This window comes from Pecten maximus, chromosome 12, assembly GCF_902652985.1.
Source record: "Pecten maximus chromosome 12, xPecMax1.1, whole genome shotgun sequence".
In the NCBI taxonomy this organism is placed as follows: domain Eukaryota; kingdom Metazoa; phylum Mollusca; class Bivalvia; order Pectinida; family Pectinidae; genus Pecten; species Pecten maximus.
This window is the reverse complement of record NC_047026.1, coordinates 23,139,183-23,163,355: the sequence shown is the minus strand read 5'-3', so window position 1 is coordinate 23,163,355 and position 24,173 is coordinate 23,139,183. Positions and strand designations below refer to the sequence as shown.

The 24,173-nt window shown below is 36.3% G+C and overlaps 1 protein-coding gene across 1 annotated transcript in view; it reads left to right on the top strand.

Annotated features, from left to right (window-relative positions):
* Positions 1 to 18,431, top strand: part of LOC117339446 (insulin-degrading enzyme-like) — a 37,374-nt gene extending 18,943 nt beyond the window's left edge. The window contains exons 13-29 of the mRNA XM_033901026.1: positions 65 to 145; positions 793 to 896; positions 1,208 to 1,310; positions 2,277 to 2,372; positions 3,145 to 3,171; positions 5,397 to 5,479; positions 6,422 to 6,566; positions 10,780 to 10,890; positions 11,453 to 11,573; positions 11,791 to 11,882; positions 12,958 to 13,069; positions 13,515 to 13,682; positions 14,874 to 14,998; positions 15,522 to 15,669; positions 16,235 to 16,296; positions 16,967 to 17,107; positions 17,771 to 18,431. Coding sequence (XP_033756917.1) covers positions 65 to 145; positions 793 to 896; positions 1,208 to 1,310; positions 2,277 to 2,372; positions 3,145 to 3,171; positions 5,397 to 5,479; positions 6,422 to 6,566; positions 10,780 to 10,890; positions 11,453 to 11,573; positions 11,791 to 11,882; positions 12,958 to 13,069; positions 13,515 to 13,682; positions 14,874 to 14,998; positions 15,522 to 15,669; positions 16,235 to 16,296; positions 16,967 to 17,107; positions 17,771 to 17,872 — 1,821 coding nt within the window. The 3' untranslated portion in view covers positions 17,873 to 18,431. The remainder of the gene's footprint in view (positions 1 to 64; positions 146 to 792; positions 897 to 1,207; positions 1,311 to 2,276; positions 2,373 to 3,144; positions 3,172 to 5,396; positions 5,480 to 6,421; positions 6,567 to 10,779; positions 10,891 to 11,452; positions 11,574 to 11,790; positions 11,883 to 12,957; positions 13,070 to 13,514; positions 13,683 to 14,873; positions 14,999 to 15,521; positions 15,670 to 16,234; positions 16,297 to 16,966; positions 17,108 to 17,770) is intronic.
* Positions 18,432 to 24,173: the final 5,742 nt, after the last annotated feature.

Genomic DNA, 24,173 nt, shown 5'->3' with positions numbered 1-24,173 from the left:
CTTTAACTCCATTTTCATAAAACCAGGAGAATTTTTTTATTATTTTATTTTTTGATCTTTTCAGGACCTTAGTGCCATGACCTTCAGATTCAAAGACAAGGAGAAGCCAAGAAATTACGTCTCGGGCCTCTCTGGTAGTTTACATGTAAGTAAGCCTGATTCTTGTCTGATTGACGTTAAAGATAACCTTTATAAGCTTGGTCTTTGTTTCTTTCATAGGAGCACTATTATACTGTGAAAACAGAACTGGAGCAAGACTATGTATGTAAAACCTGACAGATCTGTTGAAAGGAATTTCTCATGGAAGAAAACATAATTATAAAAAAATATTAAAGTTTTAAGAAACCTAAAGTCAGTCCAAATCAGCAAATAGTTCAGACATGTTATCTTAAAAATGTGTGCCACAAATTTTAGTATTGACTCAGTTCTTAACATTGTTTTAAAATACATCATGCATAATGAGACTGCTACTGGTTATTGCATCTTTAGGCCCCGGCATTGTATAACATGTGATCAGTATGTGATGCTGATGTTGCACTGTTTGGCAAACTAGGATATTGCCCGTGTGTTGTCATATTGATATCTTAATTATATCCAGCAAAATCATTTAAATCATTTACTGTGACATTCCAAAACTTCTTTTTTCGTACAGAATATCAGACATTTGTAATTACCGCTACCCAACATTAACTGTATAATCTGAATTGCCAGTCTGTACATTACTGTACATGTTTGAACATGTCATTTCAGTACATTGTCTATTTGACCTTTGACCTCTGACCTCTGTTGTAGGACTTTCCGATGACTGAAACACTGAGTGGACCTTACCTGTTGACGGAGTTCCGTCCGGACCTCATCAACATGATCCTGGAGAAAATAACACCTGACAATATGAGGTAACAAAAACACCCAGCCAGTCTGTCCTGAGGTCTGTGTGCAAAGACATGGACTAGATCTTTGTCTGGGTAAATGAACAATGGTTTTGCCATGTTGACAAGTTTCATTGTCATCCTAAAATGACCATAGCTGCTAATAGGACCTTATACTGTGCAATACAAAAAAACAAGGGTTGTCTATGTCGTTAAATGACCACAGTTGTTAATAGGAGGTTAAACTATACAATACAAAAAGTCTGTTGTATGCTGCCTTGTTATATGTGTCCTGTCTTTGTTGTTTTGTAAATGTTCATAATTTATGTGTTTAATAGGATTGGTGTTATTGGGAAAAAGTTCCAGGATCGTGTCAATCAGAAAGAGAAGTGGTATGGTACAGAGTATCTGGTGGAGACCATACCTGACGTGAAGCTACAGGTAGGTTAATTAAAGGTAGTGTGATTGATAGAATAGGGTATCTGATGGAGAGATAGATTACTGGTGGTCAATTACTGGTGGTCAAGATTCACAGGGAGGGGTTGATAGTGTAGAATAGGGTATCTGATGGAGAGATAGATTACTGGTAGTTAAGATTCACAGGGAGGGGTTGATAGTGTAGATTAGGTGTACGTATCTGTTGGAGAGATAGATTACTGGTAGTTAAGATTCACAGGGAGGGGTTGATAGTGTAGATTAGGGTATCTGATGGAGAGATAGATTACTGGTGGTCAAGATTCACAGGGAGGGGTTGATAGTGTAGATTAGGTGTACGTATCTGTTGGAGAGATAGATTACTGGTAGTTAAGATTCACAGGGAGGGGTTGATAACGAAGATTAGGGTATCTGATGGAGAGATAGATTACTGGTAGTTAAGATTCACAGGGAGGGGTTGATAACGAAGATTAGGGTATCTGATGGAGAGATAGATTACTGGTAGTTAAGATTCACAGGGAGGGGTTGATAGTGTAGATTAGAGTAATCTGATGGAGAGATAGATTACTGGTAGTTAAGATTCACAGGGAGGGGTTGATAGTGTAGAATAGTGTATCTGATGGAGAGATAGATTACTGGTAGTTAAGATTCACAGGGAGGGGTTGATAGTGTAGAATAGGGTATCTGATGGAGAGATAGATTACTGGTAGTTAAGATTCACAGGGAGGGGTTGATAGTGTAGAATAGGGTATCTGATGGAGAGATAGATTACTGGTGGTTAAGATTCACAGGGAGGGGTTGATAGTGTAGAATAGGGTATCTGATGGAGAGATAGATTACTGGTGGTTAAGATTCACAGGGAGGGGTTGATAGTGTAGATTAGGGTATCTGATGGAGAGATTGATCACATGTATATTGCTGATGTTTTAAGTATTAAACTCAAACATAAATTTTAATTGATTTCTTTTACAGCAATGGGCTTCCTGTGGCGTGAATGATAAACTCGTTCTACCAGCCAGAAACGAGTTTATACCGACAGTCTTTGACTTGACACCTCGAGAAGTTGATGTGAGTTTATGATAAAAAGTCTGTATGGGCTTCCATATAATTGTTGTAAGTTAAGATGTGTTTCTATGATGAATTTGACAAGGATTTATAAAATACTTGTATGTTGTGAAAATTATGAGTTGTATCATATTATGGTAATATATGACAGATGTTAAAGGTTATACAACTCTAACAATGGAGGAAAATATTGGTATTTCAACCATATTCAGGTCACTTGTCCTAAGGTGACCTTTAATCTAATTGCGTTTTTGTTTGTCGTCCAAACAATTTATATTTTTAACTTCTGTGAAACCCCAAGACAAATTTCAATGAAATTTTGCAGAAACCTTCTGTAGCCAAAAGCCTATTAAAATTATGAATTATGTTTATAGTCCCCAACCCATAGTGGCCTTAGGGACAGTCAAAAAGGGGTCATATTGATAGGAATTTCAAAAATCTTTTTCTCAAGACACAGATATGGCAGAATCAAATACTCTTAATAGATGGAAGGGTCTGATGGTGCTTTATCAAAATTGTGGATTTCATGACCCCCTAGAGTTTCATTTTCCCCCTGGGGATGGGATAAACCTGGCTATAGTTTATATAGGGATCATTTCTTTTGGAATTCATGCAAACTTGGTTAGAATTATCAGTATGAGATGGCTGGCAGTTTGATGGTATGCACATATTGACCCTGACTGACCCGCAGTATAAGTATCTTGAAGGCAGGCTTAATATTAATTTTAAATATCTATTTAATATTCATAATTATTATCTTTTGTTTTTGTTTTAGCCAAGTCCTCTCCCAGAAATGGTAAAGGTAAGTGAACAAATATAGTATATGCATGCTCAATGTAATATTTATCATATTTGAACAGAATCATACTGAATGTTTGTCACTGTCCAGACAAAATGTATTCCTGACATGGGAACATGAAGTGCAGAAAATTAGTCTGTTACATTATCACAACTACTAAGTGGGGTCTGTGTTACATCATTATAGCTAGTAAGTGGTTACATCATTATAGCTAGTAAGTGGGGTCTGTGTTACATCATTATAGCTAGTAAGTGGGGTCTGTGTTACATCATTACAGCTAGTAAGTGGGGTCTGTGTTACATCATTACAGCTAGTAAGTGGGGTCTGTGTTGCATCATTACAGCTAGTAAGTGGGGTCTGCGTTACATCATTATAGCTAGTAAGTGGGGTCTGTGTTACATCATTATAGCTAGTAATTATATATAAGTGGGGTCTGTGTTACATCATTATAGCTAGTAAGTGGGGTCTGTGTTACATCATTATAGCTAGTAAGTGGGGTCTGCGTTACATCATTATAGCTAGTAAGTGGGGTCTGCGTTACATCATTATAGCTAGTAAGTGGGGTCTGCGTTACATCATTATTGCTAGTAAGTGGGGTCTGCGTTACATCATTACAGCTAGTAAGTGGGGTCTGCGTTACATCATTACAGCTAGTAAGTGGGGTCTGCGTTACATCATTACAGCTAGTAAGTGGGGTCTGCGTTACATCATTACAGCTAGTAAGTGGGGTCTGCGTTACATCATTACAGCTAGTAAGTGGGGTCTGCGTTACATCATTACAGCTAGTAAGTGGGGTCTGCGTTACATCATTACAGCTAGTAAGTGGGGTCTGCGTTACATCATTACAGCTAGTAAGTGGGGTCTGCGTTACATCATTACAGCTAGTAAGTGGGGTCTGCGTTACATCATTACAGCTAGTAAGTGGGGTCTGCGTTACATCATTACAGCTAGTAAGTGGGGTCTGCGTTACATCATTACAGCTAGTAAGTGGGGTCTGCGTTACATCATTACAGCTAGTAAGTGGGGTCTGCGTTACATCATTACAGCTAGTAAGTGGGGTCTGTGTTACATCATTACAGCTAGTAAGTGGGGTCTGCGTTACATCATTATAGCTAGTAAGTGGGGTCTGTGTTACATCATTATAGCTAGTAAGTGGGGTCTGCGTTACATCATTACAGCTAGTAAGTGGGGTCTGCGTTACATCATTATAGCAAGTAAGTGGGGTCTGCGTTACATCATTATAGCTAGTAAGTGGGGTCTGCGTTACATCATTATAGCTAGTAAGTGGGGTCTGTGTTACATCATTATAGCTAGTAAGTGGGGTCTGTGTTACATCATTATAGCTAGTAAGTGGGGTCTGTGTTACATCATTATAGCTAGTAAGTGGGGTCTGTGTTACATCATTACAGCTAGTAAGTGGGGTCTGTGTTACATCATTACAGCTAGTAAGTGGGGTCTGTGTTACATCATTATAGCTAGTAATTATATATAAGTGGGGTCTGTGTTACATCATTATAGCTAGTAAGTGGGGTCTGTGTTACATCATTATAGCTAGTAAGTGGGGTCTGTGTTACATCATTATAGCTAGTAAGTGGGGTCTGTGTTACATCATTATAGCTAGTAAGTGGGGTCTGTGTTACAACATTATAGCTAGTAAGTGGGGTCAGGGCCGGTAATCCTTCAGTTAGTTGGGGAGAGTAATCATTCACTTAGTGAACTACAGATTCTAACTGTTCATGAAGTCCTACACCTGGAAAGATTTTGGTGATCGTCTGTCAATGTTAAAATGTCAACACCCACACTTGATTGATTTTTAAATAAAAAGGTTGGGTAACAGATATTGCCTGATCCATGCACCAGAATTAGCTCATATTCAAACCATTACTCTGACCACTAAGGGGGGAAAATGCTTTATTAGATATCTTACATGAATTTTTTTTTTTTTTTTAATTATGGAGTAAATATGAACTTAAATATAATGACCGATTTTTATAAATGTTGACATTAGCTGGGGCAGACTCAACTGAACTATCATTCCGTATTGTCTCAGTAAATTATTGTATAACTTAACATGGTTTGGTCGAGTAACTGAACACAATATACAGCTGTAAAAGAATAATTGCCTATGATTGTCTGTGATTATCAGAATGTATGACTCCAACAATGACAATTTTGGAGAAACAGCATCTTCTTTGTTTTAGATAAGAATGATTAATTTCTTTTCTCAGGACGGTGCCCTCACCAGACTATGGTTTAAACAGGATGATACATTCCTTCTACCAAAAGCATGCATCAACTTCGAAATCAGCAGGTAACAATCAAACTAAACAGTACGAGGGGAAATCTTGGTAAATTCTTTAAAATTCCTCTCAAGTAATCCCTCAACTCTCACACCCATGGGTCACATTTAATAATTAAGCATGCTTGGGTATATGTTCACAGCATCACCCACCAGGGATCATTGCTACCTTGTTTGAACAAAGTTTATGAAGTCTGAAAATGCACCAGGTGACCCCATTTGGGGCCCCCCCATTTGGACCCGAGGGCTCTAAAGGGCCCCTGTGTATGCATCTTGCCAGATAAACATGTAGATTATGATCCCAATTTGGGGCTTAATTACTGTTGAAAAGTTAATTAAGGATGGTTTATGGAAGTTTCAAAGATGATCATTTTTCTAAAGTATTTGCGACCAAAACAGACGACATAAAATCAGGTCACTGTTCAAAAATTAATATTTAATCTCCAGTTATGTTGAATTTGTATCAACTTGAATAATGAAATTAGCATTTTTACACTATGACCTTTGACCCCTGAAATTTGTATGAGTCCAGAAAAAAATCCTTACATTATCTGCGTACAAAAACTAATGCTTATCACGGAGTCTGAGGGGCTGCAGAATACCCCTCCTTTGTCACACGAAAAGGCTCTGAATGGCAGTATAACAGTACCATTTAACTGTTTGAAAAGGAAAAGGTGGAATTTCCCCTTTTTATTTGGAATTGTATTATTAAAATAATATTAAATAATTTTTCACTATGTTGATGGCGAGGAACTATTAGACTTTGACCAAAGTTGAAAGTAACATCAAAGCAACATTTTGGATCTTCAGCGATGGTGAAATATAGGCAATATAGAGGATTCTTTAGCTAGACAGTTTGGTGTTAGACAGAATGTTTTATATAATTATATAAACACTCTGTGGATAATCATTTGAGATTTGTACATGAAATGCAGTTGCTTTCCTCTATTTTAGCCCGCTGGCGTACTCTGATCCTACCAACTGTAACATGACCAACCTGTTTGTGACCTTGTTCAAAGACGCATTAAATGAATATGCATACGATGCTGAGTTAGCTGGCTTACACTACGATCTCAACTGTACCATCTACGGCATGTCTGTAAGTATCACCATGACTACCAACTACGACATGTCTGTAAGTACGGCATGTCTGTAAGTATCACCATGACTACCAACTACGACATGTCTGTAAGTATCACCATGACTACCAACTACGACATGTCTGTAAGTATCACCATGACTACCAACTACGACATGTCTGTAAGTATCACCATGACTACCAACTACGACATGTCTGTAAGTACGGCATGTCTGTAAGTATCACCATGACTACCAACTACGACATGTCTGTAAGTATCACCATGACTACCAACTACGACATGTCTGTAAGTACGGCATGTCTGTAAGTATCACCATGACTACCAACTACGACATGTCTGTAAGTATCACCATGACTACCAACTACGACATGTCTGTAAGTATACTACGACATGTCTGTAAGTATCACCATGACTACCAACTACGACATGTCTGTAAGTATCACCATGACTACCAACTACAGCTGTTATGGCTGTTACGGAATCACTGACTTGTGTTATACAGCTGACTATCAGTAGTAGTAATGGCTGACTTGTGTTATACAGCTGGCTATCAGTAGTAGTAATGACTGACTTGTGTTATACAGCTGGCTATCAGTAGTAGTAATGACTGACTTGTGTTTTACAGCTGGCTATCAGTAGTAGTAATGACTGACTTGTGTTATACAGCTGACTATCAGTAGTAGTAATGACTGACTTGTGTTATACAGCTGACTATCAGTAGTAGTAATGGCTGACTTGTATTATACAGCTGACTATCAGTAGTAGTAATGACTGACTTGTGTTATACAGCTGGCTATCAGTAGTAGTAATGACTGACTTGTGTTTTACAGCTGGCTATCAGTAGTAGTAATGGCTGACTTGTGTTATACAGCTGACTATCAGTAGTAGTAATGGCTGACTTGTGTTATACAGCTGGCTATCAGTAGTAGTAATGGCTGACTTGTGTTATACAGCTGACTATCAGTAGTAGTAATGGCTGACTTGTATTATACAGCTGACTATCAGTAGTAGTAATGACTGACTTGTGTTATACAGCTGACTATCAGTAGTAGTAATGACTGACTTGTGTTATACAGCTGACAATCACTAGTAGTAATGGCTGACTTGTATTATACAGCTGACTATCAGTTGTAGTAATGGCTGAATTGTGTTATACAGCTGGCTATCAGTAGTAGTAATGGCTGACTTGTGTTATACAGCTGGCTATCAGTAGTAGTAATGACTGACTCGTGTTATACAGCTGGCTATCAGTAGTAGTAATGACTGACTTGTGTTATACAGCTGACTATCAGTTGTAGTAATGACTGACTTGTGTTATACAGCTGGCTATCAGTAGTAGTAATGGCTGACTTGTGTTATACAGCTGACTATCAGTAGTAGTAATGGCTGACTTGTGTTATACAGCTGACTATCAGTAGTAGTAATGACTGACTTGTGTTATACAGCTGACTATCAGTAGTAGTAATGGCTGACTTGTGTTATACAGCTGACTATCAGTAGTAGTAATGGCTGACTTGTGTTATACAGCTGGCTATCAGTAGTAGTAATGACTGACTTGTGTTATACAGCTATCAGTAGTAGTAATGGCTGACTTGTGTTATACAGCTGGCTATCAGTAGTAGTAATGGCTGACTTGTGTTATACAGCTGACTATCAGTAGTAGTAATGACTGACTTGTGTTATACAGCTGACTATCAGTAGTAGTAATGGCTGACTTGTGTTATACAGCTGGCTATCAGTAGTAGTAATGGCTGACTTGTGTTATACAGCTGACTATCAGTAGTAGTAATGGCTGACTTGTATTATACAGCTGACTATCAGTAGTAGTAATGACTGACTTGTGTTATACAGCTGACTATCAGTAGTAGTAATGACTGACTTGTGTTATACAGCTGACAATCACTAGTAGTAATGGCTGACTTGTATTATACAGCTGACTATCAGTTGTAGTAATGGCTGAATTGTGTTATACAGCTGGCTATCAGTAGTAGTAATGACTGACTTGTGTTATACAGCTGGCTATCAGTAGTAGTAATGGCTGACTTGTGATATACAGCTGGCTATCAGTAGTAGTAATGGCTGACTTGTGTTATACAGCTGACTATCAGTAGTAGTAATGACTGACTTGTGTTATACAGCTGACTATCACTAGTAGTAATGACTGACTTGTGTTATACAGCTGACTATCAGTAGTAGTAATGACTGACTTGTGTTATACAGCTGGCTATCAGTAGTAGTAATGGCTGACTTGTGTTATACAGCTGACTATCAGTAGTAGTAATGACTGACTTGTGTTATACAGCTGACTATCAGTAGTAGTAATGACTGACTTGTGTTATACAGCTGACTATCAGTAGTAGTAATGACTGACTTGTGTTATACAGCTGGCTATCAGTAGTAGTAATGACTGACTTGTGTTATACAGCTGACTATCAGTAGTAGTAATGACTGACTTGTGTTATACAGCTGGTTATCAGTAGTAGTAATGGCTGACTTGTGTTATACAGCTGACTATCAGTAGTAGTAATGGCTGACTTGTGTTATACAGCTAACAGTAGTAGTAATGACTGACTTGTGTTATACAGCTATCAGTAGTAGTAATGACTGACTTGTGTTATACAGCTGGCTATCAGTAGTAGTAATGACTGACTTGTGTTATACAGCTGACTATCAGTAGTAGTAATGACTGACTTGTGTTATACAGCTGGCTATCAGTAGTAGTAATGACTGACTTGTGTTATACAGCTGGTTATCAGTAGTAGTAATGGCTGACTTGTGTTATACAGCTGGCTATCACTAGTAGTAATGACTGACTTGTATTATACAGCTGGCTATCAGTAGTAGTAATGACTGACTTGTGTTATACAGCTAACTATCAGTAGTAGTAATGACTGACTTGTGTTATACAGCTGGCTATCAGTAGTAGTAATGGCTGACTTGTGTTATACAGCTGACTATCAGTAGTAGTAATGACTGACTTGTGTTATACAGCTAACTATCAGTAGTAGTAATGACTGACTTGTGTTATACAGCTGGTTATCAGTAGTAGTAATGACTGACTTGTGTTATACAGCTGACTATCAGTAGTAGTAATGACTGACTTGTGTTATACAGCTGACTATCAGTAGTAGTAATGACTGACTTGTGTTATACAGCTGACTATCAGTAGTAGTAATGGCTGACTTGTGTTATACAGCTGACTATCAGTAGTAGTAATGGCTGACTTGTGTTATACAGCTGACTATCAGTAGTAGTAATGACTGACTTGTGTTATACAGCTGGCTATCAGTAGTAGTAATGGCTGACTTGTGTTATACAGCTGACTATCAGTAGTAGTAATGACTGACTTGTGTTATACAGCTGACTATCAGTAGTAGTAATGACTGACTTGTGTTATACAGCTGACTATCAGTAGTAGTAATGACTGACTTGTGTTATACAGCTGACTATCAGTAGTAGTAATGACTGACTTGTGTTATACAGCTGGCTATCAGTAGTAGTAATGACTGACTTGTGTTATACAGCTGACTATCAGTAGTAGTAATGACTGACTTGTGTTATACAGCTGACTATCAGTAGTAGTAATGACTGACTTGTGTTATACAGCTGACTATCAGTAGTAGTAATGGCTGACTTGTGTTCTACAGCTGGCTATCAGTAGTAGTAATGACTGACTTGTGTTATACAGCTGACTATCAGTAGTAGTAATGGCTGACTTGTGTTATACAGCTATCAGTAGTAGTAATGACTGACTTGTGTTATACAGCTGACTATCAGTAGTAGTAATGGCTGACTTGTGTTATACAGCTATCAGTAGTAGTAATGACTGACTTGTGTTATACAGCTGACTATCAGTAGTAGTAATGGCTGACTTGTGTTATACAGCTATCAGTAGTAGTAATGACTGACTTGTGTTATACAGCTATCAGTAGTACCAGGTAGTAATGACTGACTTGTGTTATACAGCTGGCTATCAGTAGTAGTAATGACTGACTTGTGTTATACAGCTGGCTATCAGTAGTAGTAATGGCTGACTTGTGTTATACAGCTGGCTATCAGTAGTAGTAATGACTGACTTGTGTTATACATCTGACTATCAGTAGTAGTAATGACTGACTTGTGTTTTACAGCTGGCTATCAGTAGTAGTAATGACTGACTTGTGTTATACAGCTGACTATCAGTAGTAGTAATGACTGACTCGTGTTTTACAGCTGGCCGTTGGAGGATACAATGAGAAGCAGGATGTGCTTCTTCGTAAAATAATGGAAAAGCTCACTACCTTCAAGGTTGATTCCAAACGATTTGCTATATTCAAAGAAATGGTGAGTACAAAGACAAGGTTAGTAAGTGCAGTTCACAAACTTCATAATGATAAATAAATGTAACCTTTAAGTTGATAACATTTTTAACAGATTTTAGTATTGATCTATCGTACAGTCTTAGTGAACATGTTCATCTCCTGACAACAAATCGGGATATATAGAGATACGGGTATACAAATGTATGTAACCCCAGTCATGTGGTCGGTCTATTGACTGTACTTTTAATCCAACCTTCATGAAAACTACATACACTTGTTCACAACCTGTACCTCCCGCAGAAGATATGAATAGAATTTTCAACATCTTCACTACACTGAGTCCATTTTGTATCCGGTGTTATTTAAATGTCATGAGATGTTATACAGCCTATCAATTTCTGATTACCTGGTAATTCCTGGTGCCAGTAGTATTGTCTGCAATGCCTCTTTGTATAAAAGATGAATGATTTATTATCTAAAATGTATACAGTAATTTAAATTAACAAAATAAATTATCTAACTGTTTGTTCACAAAAAGCAAGTGATCTAATTTTGGTAAAAAAAAAAATCTGATTTATTTACAGTATGCAAGGTCCATGAGGAACTTCCAGGCAGAACAGCCTCACAGACACGCAATCTACTACACAAACATCCTGATGTCAGAGGTCAAGTGGACCAATGAGGAACTCATGCAGTCTCTAGAGGGTATGTCAAAGGTCAAACATTGAACAAAGTCTCTATTTGCATAAACTACTACATTAATAAACCTATTGCCTTGAGGATAAATACATTGTAAGTTTACTAACAGTAACTTTAAAAATGTTTATATTAGATTAATGCGTCCAAAGTCTCTCAAAAGTTATTATTGAATTGATGCATCCAGACCTTTGTAATGTTCTTACTTAAAGGGTTTATGTTGCAGATATCACGGATGAGAAATTACAGGCCTTTATACCAGATCTACTGTCAAAACTTTACCTGGAGGGACTCATATATGGCAATTTTACCAAACAGGTGAACACTTTATAATTTTAATTTCAAAGCAGAATAGTTAATCGCAACAAGCTCGAGATCAGCTGAATTTCTTTAATAACTGCCAATCGGTTTCACCCTGAACTTTGGGCTGCGTCAAGACCAGGCAAAACCGGCTGAGGGTAATAAAAGAAAATCAAATTTGATGTATCATCCCAAAACATGCACATTTAAAATACAATGTACTTGTCTGTCATTGATTTAACTATATATGCCTAAATTCTTAATACACTGATGCTATACTAACAATAATATTCTGGATTATTTCATTATGTGCAAAACCTCGTGGCGATCATGATCATGTAGCCGATAAACACTGCATGATCGCGACCTTCACCTTTTATACAAAATCAGCACGGTCGATCAAATTTTCCTGAACTGTTTATCGTTTTATATTATGTTATTGTAGAACAATATAGACAGATTTTAAGGGAAGTAATGTGAGTACAATATATACAATATATGTACATTGTATATTGTTATACTATATGCATCGTTTTCATAGAATGCCATGTGTAACTAATGTGTACAATTATCTGTGTAAATCATGTGTCTATGACAAAGATAATATTATACATTGTACATGTATTTTGTTTTGTTTTGTAACCATGCATACTATTGTCTATTAGATAAAGGAATAATCGTTATAATGTAAAATTCATTAAATAAATTTAGTTTGTTATTATTTGTTGCTTATTTTAGACTATGTTATCAAGCATTTAATTGTTCAGTATACATCTGATGATACTCAAATATTTTGTCTCCCTATACACACAGACATAAGTCAAACCATTGGATAAGTCGAACATTTTGCTTGGTCCCATCGACTTCGTTTTATCCAAATTTTACTGTACTTATTAAATAAGTAACTTTTGATAAGCAGATTTAACAATTCAGCTTCGAATATTTTGACTATCAAGATTTAGTAATGGGTGTTCAATAAATATCTGAATTTGCAGTTCTGTTCACTGATGGCTCGCTCTTGCTGGTTATTTGATTAAATGGACCCAAATGTACCCTTCCAGGAAAGTTTTGGTAACAAATATTTGTGTTGCAGAAAGCCCTGGAGGTGACAGAGATGATCGAAGACATTCTACAGAAGCAGAGTGGAACTAGGTCACTGCTACCCAGTCAGAAAAAACATTTCAGGGAGTTGCAACTGCCAGATGGTAGGTCAAATTAAGTTATTAACAGTAAAACAGGGATAAGTCAGAATCAACAGAACAAATCATCATATCCTTGCCTGCTTCAAAAAGGAAAAAAAAAACAAAAAAAACGACAAAAAACTAAATCTATAGGTGCACAATTTTTTTTAGTAAATTAAGTGCTGTATTGTGGGAAACTTTAACCAACATTCATTTTCATCATTTTTATTAAGATTTATCGAAACTTTCACTTCTCTGTACTATATAAACATCTTGCATGTGCTCATAGCCGAAAAAATCAGTGTTTTTTGTCAGAATCAGTTGAAAGTTTCCCAGTATGCAGTATTCATAGATGAAAAAATATAATAGATAACAAGAATACTGTCCTTAACAGTAAAACACAATTAACAAACTGTTGATATAAAAGATCTGTCAGCTGAATATAACACAGAGGAAACCACTATTACAGGATGTTACTATGTGTGCGAGGAGAATAACAAGGTGCATAAAAGTTCCAGTATAGAGATCTACTACCAGTGTGGGGTACAGCTCACAGATGGCAACATGCTGCTCGAACTCTTCATACAGATCATCGGCGAGCCATGCTTCGATATACTTCGCACCAAGGAACAACTGGGTAATGATTTATAACATTCAATGGAACCGTTTTTGTCAGGACAAACATGAGAACTCAGTAGTAATTATACAGAAATCATTACAGAGGCGGTAAGCTTTGTCTGACAAAGCAGAGCTCAGTAGTAATTATACCACCAGAAACCAGTACAGGGGAGGTAAACTTGGTCTGACAAAGAAGTATTAATTATACCATCAGATACCAGTACAGGGAAGGTTAACTTGGTCTGACAAAGAAGTAGTAATTATACCACCAGAAACCAGTACAGGGGAGGTAAACTTGGTCTGACAAAGAAGTATTAATTATACCATCATATACCAGTACAGGGGAGGTAAACTTGGTCTGACAAAGAACTCAGTAGTAATTATACCACCAGAAACCAGTACAGGGGAGGTAAACTTGGTCTGACAAAGAACTCGGTAGTAATTATACCACCAGAAACCAGTACAGGGGAGGTAAACTTGGTCTGACAAAGAACTCGGTAGTAATTATACCATCATATACCAGTACAGGGGAGGTTAACTTGGTCTGACAAAGAACTCGGTAGTAATTATACCACCAGAAACCAGTACAGGGGAGGTAAACTAGGTCTGACAAAGAACTCAGTAGTAATTATACCACCAGAAACCAGTACAGGGGAGGTAAACTTGGTCTGACAAAGAACTCGGTAGTAATTATACCACCAGAAACCAGTACAGGGGAGGTAAACTTGGTCTGACAAAGAACTCGGTAGTAATTATACCATCAGAAACCAGTACAGGGGAGGTAAACTTGGTCTGACAAAGAACTCGGTAGTAATTATACCATCATATACCAGTACAGGGGAGGTTAACTTGGTCTGACAAAGAACTCGGTAGTAATTATACCATCAGATACCAGTACAGGGGAGGTAAACTTGGTCTGACAAAGAACTCGGTAGTAATTATACCATCAGATACCAGTACAGAGGAGGTAAACTTGGTCTGACAAAGAACTCGGTAGTAATTATACCATCAGATACCAGTACAGGGGAGGTAAACTTGGTCTGACAAAGCACATACGCGTGAACCTTTAGATATGAATTTAGTGTTATGTCTGGTCCAGTATATGATATTAATGTGAAACAGCAGTTGAAATTTGCATGAAGATTAACGCAATATTGACAAAGTGGGACAGGCAAGACATTTGATTATGAGTTATTCTTGCTACGAACAGGATATATCGTGTTCAGTGGTATAAGGAGAACAAGTGGTGTTCAGGGCATGAGAATCATTGTACAGTCCGACCGTAAACCTCAGTATGTGGAGAACCGGGTAGAGGCTTTCCTTCAGAGCATGGATGTAAGTATCACTTCCAAGCAAATATCGATATGATTTACAGAGCTCGGATAACCAATATCGGTCATTTTCCCTCTATAAATCATAATTGTACATTAGAATATAACAAGAGCCATTTGTCATGCAGCTGTTCATTGAAAATGACGTGGTACTATGACAATAGATATACAGACGAGCCTCATCACTTCAGAAACACTATAATGCTGACCTTGTATTTTATGTCACAATGTTATGATAGTTAGAAGCATTTCTACTGTGTTTACATCACAGACGTTTCATATTATAGATTTGATACACTCATTCAATAAATTCAACATTACTTGAACTCCCACATTTATAAATTAGATCATATATTTGTGACTTTTGCTCTGTAAGTTGATGCGAGCCAACCATCTACTTATACGAGCGAGTACATGGTACCACATAGAATGATGAAGTGTTGTGTACGGATGTCTCACACTTCCTCTGTATAAAGAGTTATGTCCCTTTGTTTGTCTGATACAGCGTTTATTTGTTGACTTCCCAGGCTTACATTAAAGAAATGACAGAGGAAAGTTTTCAGAAGCATGTAACAGCATTGGCTGCCAAGCGCCTGGAAAAACCCAAAAAGATCAGTGGCCAACAATCTCGATACTGGGGGGAAATCGTGTCCCAACAGTTCAACTTTGACCGGGGTAAGTTACCCAAGAGATGGTACTGATAATAGTTAACTTTGACCGGGGTAAGTTACCCAAGAGATGGTACTGATAATATTCAACAGTTAACTTTGACCGGGGTAAGTTACCCAAGAGATGGTACTGATAATATTCAACAGTTAACTTTGACCGGGGTAAGTTACCGAAGAGATGGTACTGATAATATTCATTGTAAATGGAAATCAATCCGATTATATTTGAGTGGGTTGTAATTATGGTTTCAGCAACTTAACCCACACTGATTATATTTGAGTGGGTTGTAATTATGGTTTCAACAACTTAACCCACACTCCTGTACATAGATATATACGATCATCAGTGTCGCTCTTAATCGAAAATCTTCTCACACTATCTAGAGACTGACAGTATTGTCAAACTAATATTTTGTATGTAATCTCTCCTCAGCTACATCAGACACCTATATCTAGACATTGCTGGTAATATCTGGTCACATTTATATTCAATTATTATTACTTTTGTGTATTCATATCTTGGCTTCTGCTTCAGAAAGTTCTATAATAATAAGCTTTTATTTTTATTTCAGATGAAATTGAAGTTGCCTACCTGAGGGGAATACAGAAGAATGATGTTTACAGTTTTTACAAGGTTTGTTTTGTCATACACTATAAAGATGTCAATTAACACCTGTTGAAGTAATGCGTATGGTTGTCTCAGTTTACAATTGTGACCTTTGTGTTGTCACCAAATGTAGTGTCACCAAATGCATTGTCACATCGCCAAATGTGATGGCGCAATAATAAGAAATGGAGAAATAATTACCATTATCAACTTCTGAGTCTGATAAAGTGTTGTTTTCACATTAATTAGGGTTAGATACTTTTAATGATCAACCAAATCTTAAATTTATTTCCGTTTGATTTAAACCTTGTAGCAATATTTTTAAACCCACTAGAGTCACTGTAAAATGAAAAATTCTCATTTTTGAAGTCTTGTATGAGCTAGACACTTCTGAAGGATCATGTTGTTATTGTCTGTGAAGTTCAGGCATCCAACATGTCACTCACCCACTACAGACTTTTGACAAATCACTAATACTTATAGGCAACTGAACCTATTTTTATAAAATTCAATTATCATTACTTCAATATTGTGCTCATACCATACATGCCCAAGAAGTCATTTTCAAACTTCATACTTATCTAAACAGAATTCAGGGTAATAATTTAACCTAAAAATGTTGCAAAGTTTTCCAAAAATAGTTTTTAAGCAAAGACCATCTCTCTCATACATCTTAAATTTTGTTTTGTTCTGTTAGGAACATATATGTATCGGAGCACCTAGGAGACACAAACTTTCTGTACATGTGATGTCAACTGCTGAAGGAAATGGAAGCCCAGACAGTCAGAACTCCGATGGTACTCCAGACAGCCTCGCCTCCACACCTGAACTACCACAGGTAAAGTCGTGTGTGGTTTGTTTGTATTCATGGACATTGAGATGAATGTTAGGATACTTTCAGTTGACTCGTCAAAAACTGGAGGTGTAGTTGTTGGGCTATGACTTGTTGGGATGACATGCTAGTCTAGTAGATATAATCACAATCAATATTTAAGGTCATCAGGGTCTAATACTTTCAAACCACATCCAACTTTAATAATACAATTCATACAGCCACATTATTGGACAAGACCATCCATATTAGTGTGGCCTATATAGTGTAACATGAAATGTTTGTGTGTACTTTCTTTCGTGGTTTGGAACTTTCAAATTATTTCGTGGTTTCAAACTTTTATGGTATGCCCATGAAACGGTAATTTAACAATAATACATACCTTGACATTTGTTGTGTTTAATATATATTATAATAGCAACCAGGAAAACAACAAAAGTTTAACATACACAACGAATGTTTCCTGTTATACAGTACTTCGGTTTGGGTATCAGGGAGAGAAGTGCTTTGAGAATATTTCAAGTACAAATGTTGCTGTCATTGTCATTATCAGCAGCATTTTTTTGTTTTTTCTTTCTATTAAACGATCTGTTACTGAATTATTACAGTAGTATAAAATAATGCAAAAGTCAAAAAGTTTTAAGAATGCATGTATTTGTTTTATTTCAGCCAATCATTGTGAGAAACATAGCCGACTTCAAGAGGGACATGGCCTTGTTTCCTCTCCCCAAGCCCTATATAGACCTACAGAAGGCCAGGTCAAAGCTCTAGACTGTGATACTGTGAGGGTCAATGTTATGATGAAATCATTCACACTTTACAAGATGTCAGGAATGTGTAGATTGTGTGAGGAATATTGAACATCTGATGTTGACTATCCTGTGTGAGAAATAAGTTGATATTCCATGTCTCATTTTCAACACCCCATGTGAGTAATGTTACAGATCTCATTGGAGGATGTAGAAGATAATTTGTGAGAAATGGTGAGGATATGTTGAATTTATTGTGTGAAATGTTGAACATTTTCTGGTGATCGAGAGATCTGAAAATCTTGAATGAATAGTTTTAAACATCTTTTGTTGAATATCTCAAAGGGGAAATATTTAAAATCTTGAGTGATAGACTTTGAATATCCTATGTTGAACATCTTATGTGAGAGATATAATTGAACATCACATATTGAACATCTGATGTGAGAGATATATTTGAACATCACATATTGAACATCTTATGTGAGAGATATGATTGAACATTACATGTTGAACATCTTATGTGAGAGATATAATTACACATTACATGTTGAACATCTTATGTGAGAGATATAATTGAACATTAAGAGATATAATTGAACATCACATATTGAACATCTTATGTGAGAGATATAATTGAACATTACATGTTGAACATCTTGTGAGGGAGGTAGATATACTTGTAAATTGACTGCAATAAATTTATTACCTCAGATTTTATTGTAATTTTAAAAACGTTGATTAGAAATATTCACCCTTTTACCCGCCATATATTCTTTTAAATGATTTCATAATCAGGTCAAATATACATTTTATCTCAATGATAGATACACTGGTTTGTCAGTAAGTTGTTTTTGTCTTTAGTTCTGTTGTCTGATGATTTTATTACTTTAAAGAAAATCTTTAGCTCACTTGATCCAAAGGACTGGTGTGCTTATGCCATTGCGCGGTATCCATCGTCAGGCGACTCGCCATTTTTTAACTGGTTCCGTCAACTCTTCTCTTAAATCCCTACTAGTCATAATGTACTGCATGGATTTTGACTTAATTTGGTCAGAAGCATCATTTGGGCAAGGGGGACAAATTTTGCATAAATAGTGACTCTATCCCCTCTTAGGCAGAATGGGCAGGGCACAATAGGGGAAATAGAGGTTTGTCCTTTAAATTACTACTAGGAATGAACAAGTAGCAGATTTTGGACCAAATTTTGGTCAGAAGCATCCTTCGGGCAAGAGGAATGTACTTTAAATCACTATTTGTCATAATGGATTTGGTTCATATTTGGTCTGAAGCATCCTTGGGTGAAGTGGAACCAATTTCTTATAGAGCCTGATCCCCTGAAGGGACGTGGCAACTAGGTTTTGTAGGAACTGTGTTCATGTCTGCCCCCCCAAGGGCCTGAACAGTGGGCCCAGTATGGTATGGGAAAGGTAACAAATTCTTTAAAATTCTTATTATGCTGTAGAAATGAAAGAATTTGGTTCATGTTTGTGGTCTGAAGCATCCTTGGATGAAGGGAAACCAATTTTCTGTAAAAGGTCGGTCTTGCCAGCACAGGGGCCTGAGGAGCGGCATCCCAATAGGGGAAAAATAGCAAATTCTTTGAAATCTTTATAATTTTAGTGTTTTGTCATAATCACTGTAATATCCAGGTGAGCTATACAGGCCATCTGGGCCTCTTGTTGTTGATTTGAATCCTCCACCAGGTATTACCATATACTGATTACTGTATGACATTTGTCTTCCTATTAAAGTTGTATTGTGAATTTCTCTAATTAGTTGTGTAGAGTCTATAAGTTGTTTTTACTAAAGTTTGAACCTGTACCACATTCAAAATGGCTACAATTGCTACCATCTTGGATGTAGATGAAGGTACAGAGACAAGACTTTCTTTAAGTTTGTGGGTAAGGTTCTATTTGGTTGTAACTGAAATTTCAAGTGACCATCTTGAAAGACTTGTTCTCTGTATATAACATACTTCTCTGTAAAACTAATTTGTCACAATACAGGACTTTAATAAGAAACACTCAAAAATGGTTGAAGGCATCTACTTAATCCCTGAACATGTATTTTACTTAAAACTTCTTTTGGTGGTTAAATACCATTGCTGTATAGCCAAAGTGGATTTATTTTCTCTTTTTTTCTTCTTAATTTTTAAATGTTTTTAACTTTACTTTTCCATTTAGCTCTTTTCCCTTAAAGCAAAGGGTATAAATGTTTCAGGCCTTCTCTAGTTTTATTTTTGTTTGCACATCACAAAGTTAAAATTGCTTGTAGAATCTATTATAAATAACTGTTAAGTTGTTGTTTAAAGAATGTGTAGCTACTCTGGACTTTTACAACATGATTGTATCTCATTCAATCACAATTTTATTTTATTTTTAATTATTTTATTTTATTTCCTTTTTAAGAGTCTAAATTTGGACAGCGAGACACTTAATTTTGTTGAATTCTTGTTTTGAAATGCTATCTAATAGATGTTTTTTGTTTGTTTTTGTTTTGTTTTTGACAAACTCACTGAGCAAACCAGTATGGATTATGAATTGCAGAAATGAATTGGATGTGTATGTTGCTCTCACCTTCAGTAATAGATTTATGTAGTACAACGGATAGCAGAGAAGGACTTAACATGCTGTTGATATCAAGGGACCAGATTGCTACCTATTGTTTATAAATATGAAAAAATTACCTCCAGCTAAAAATCTCATTACTGGAAGCTTTTTTTATTTTACAACAATTGTAAAACAAATACAATGTATTACAAACTAATCTAACTTGTTAACTGGATGGAAGGACACAAGGGATATTACTGTGGGGAGAAACCGGGGTACCCAGAGAAAATCCATATGGTCAAGCAGGTGACCCCATACCTTTTCACATCTGATCAGAGAATCAAAGCCTGCCTGTCTAGGGAAAGGCAAGTGTGTTACCACTGTACAACTCCATTACTTGATCAATACCATCAACACTTCTCATTTATTTTCTTATTTTCAGTTTAAGAAAACTCCTGCGTATCACTCTGTTAACTGTTACCTTACTAACAATAAAAAATGAGGGTAGGAAAGTGACCTTGAACTTTGACCCTTAAAAAGTTGGCACTTTCACCAACTTTGAAGGTCAAAATTTTAATGTGTGATTGTAGGTATGTAAGGATATCAAAAGGAAACACATTGCTAATGTCCTATCTGACTTCATTACAAATACAATGGACTGTGATAATGATTCTTAAGTCTTTTACAATAAATCAACGTGCAAGTTGTACTTTACAGTATCCATTTCTGCTAGAATTATAAATTATTGTACCCATTCCTACTAGAATGCATCAACAGTTTCTGCTAGAATTTTGAAATTTATATTACCAGAGATCGATGTATTAACTTAAGAGCTGGTTATCAAAACTTAAATGTGAATTGTAATATGTGATGGTTGTTTGTATGGAAATGTAGATCATGTTTTTTCTTTTGTGTCTGAGAAAATAAACAAGTATAAATAGAAATGTATGAGTTAAGGTTTCTTGTGTTACAGTATGTTTAGATTGTACAACTTGTATAACAGGTGCCGTTTTTACTGGCTAAGGTTCATAATTTTGTATTCACTCTTTAAAGGTAAATTTTGCCTTGCTTTCAATTTCCCTCCACTGCCACCCTGCTAGCAGACACAGTTATCGCTCTCTATACTAGCATAACTTTTAAGACTGTTTCAGCGATAGTGGCTGCCAATGAAGTTCCTTTGAATATTAGTTGTCATTTATATTTAGAATAGTCAATTATCCCTTCCTGCTGACCAAATACAGAGAATATTTCCCCAAATATTTTTTTCCCTGTTGACAATGCGACTCAGTAGTACTAGCCACCACAATTACTATATCTACACAAACTGTCAAAACCTGTATGTAAGATTCAATTTCATTGAATGCCCTGGAAAGTAATGGCAGAATAATTTGAAAACTTAGAAAACAGAGCTCAATCTGTCAAAGGTGATATATATACGTGTAAATGAACAAAATCCTTGGCTAGCAAAGATGATGCAGACTGTAATGTGTTCTTAATTTTCTTGTTTCTACACAAATGCTTGATGCATGTATATATAGGTGTTGTACACTTTAATATATTAGATATATCTTCAGATGAGTAACATAACCTTACTTATAACTACTAAATAAGTATAAGTAATTTTGGACACCAATGTTGATTGGAAAACAGATACCCGCTGTAAAACAAGTAAATTCAGTGTATAGCTCACAGGTAATCTACTGGTGCAGGAAAGTACTGAAATAAACCAAGGGTAATAACTCTTCCGGATTAATAGATAACAAATTCTTTGTTGTTTTGCTATCTATTTATCAACTAGGAAAACCTAAATGTAACTTAAGCATACATGCAAATTTCCTTAGCTTTGCCTCCTACATAAAATGTACCAGGTATCTTGACCAACAAATTAAAGGTGGGGTTTCCAGCAATTTTAATTTCCTATAGTGCTTAGCCTTAAGTTTTTTGTTACACTTGGAGACGACTCACTGATATATTGCTATGTGCCATCAAAATTGGTCCCCTTGGTTGTACAATCAACCCAAATTAATCGATGATGCACTCGCCTTATTAACTTATTAAGTAAATTAATTACTAAACTAAGAATGCAGATTGATGTCATAAAACGTTTACAATGAATGGTTTATTTTAACAAAATAGGAAAGTTTGAACGATAAACTCAATACCAAAATACTAAAACAATGAGTATATCGCCGATAATAGTTATTTTTAAGCATTTTGTGAAAAAACACAAAATTTTGTGATCAAAGGACATTGTGAATGTCTTCCATATTCAGTTCATTCAAAAATATTTAGCGTAAAGGGAGCTTTATTACTTACCCCATTCCTGCCTTAAGATCAAAACTTCACCATTTATGCAAGGTGTTGATTTTTGGCTTTGATGTGTGTCACCTCAATGACTTGTTGAACGATAGAAGACATAGCAGACCACCATGTAACACTCCAGACCTTAATGAACAACTTGTAGCATGCATTCAAGTACCGTAATGCTGACATACTTATGGAGGCCACGTCTTTAAATGACGATCGATTTTAATTATAATAAGGACATAAAATACGATACATTACATGGTAACAATTGGTAACTTGATGTTTTAAAAGCAGATGGCAATAACTTTGCTAATGATCAAGAGATTAGCATGTGTGCGAAGTGTTTAAAGAATTATCAGAAACGAAAGCCACAACCTGAAGATCAAAACGTTGGTGTTGATGAGTATACGTGGCAGCTTATCCCATTATTATCCCATAGATGATCTATTTTATGGCCAGTCTTCCCACGCCAAATGTACATTATGTATGAGGAGTTTCAATCAAAACACCAACTCATCTTTCATCACAAACTATGGTGTCCTTGGTCCTCATGTATTAGTTCATATGATCTCATTGGGAAAGATCTTAACCCTGACGTTGAAATTCGAACTGATGAAAGAGAAATGCTGACTTCCCAGTTACCTTCCAGATCAAAGGAAATCATCAATGATCTTTTGGAGATATCACATACGCTATGAAAACAGGGGTCTTTCTTTACTCTACGTTACTCCTCTCTGGATGATGCAGATTGTAAAGCCTGGACAGGTTGGACTAGAACACAGTTTCTAGACATTCTTTCACATTGTTGGTCCTCTATTGGCACTGGTATATATACACTCGAAACCACAAGGATGCACAACTGTTGTTCTGGGTAAAAATGAAGACGAACGTATGGAAACAGTGTTCAACTCTTTTTAACAGGGTCACTTTCCAGTATCATCGAAAACAGTTCATTCCATAGTAAAAACATTACACATCACTATTATTCCATTGTTCCTTGGACGTGAGCATCTTACAAGACAAAGTGTTCTAGAGCACAACAAACTGCTCTCCGAAGCATTTTTTGGCATGCAGACGACTGTCATAATTGACTGTACATATAATATATCTTCATTCCTTAGAGTTCTGATCACAAGCTCCAGAGGATCCCCTACTGTGACCAGAAATAGCCCTGTCTGATGGTTACATTCTTGAAAGGGATAATGATGTGAAAATCACAAAAAAAACACCATAGATAGTCTCTCGTGGCTGGAGAAAAATGACAATGTTATTGCTGATGGAGGGTTTAGGGATATTTTGCCGGATGTTGAATGACATGGTTGACAAAAAAAGGCCATCTCATCTAAAAGCTACATTATTGTAGTATTGATAGATGCATAACTAAATCCAGATAGGTAATGGAGTCATATATATTAACAAGTTTTGTTCTGATCATTTAACCTAAGAGCGCATGTCAATGCTTCA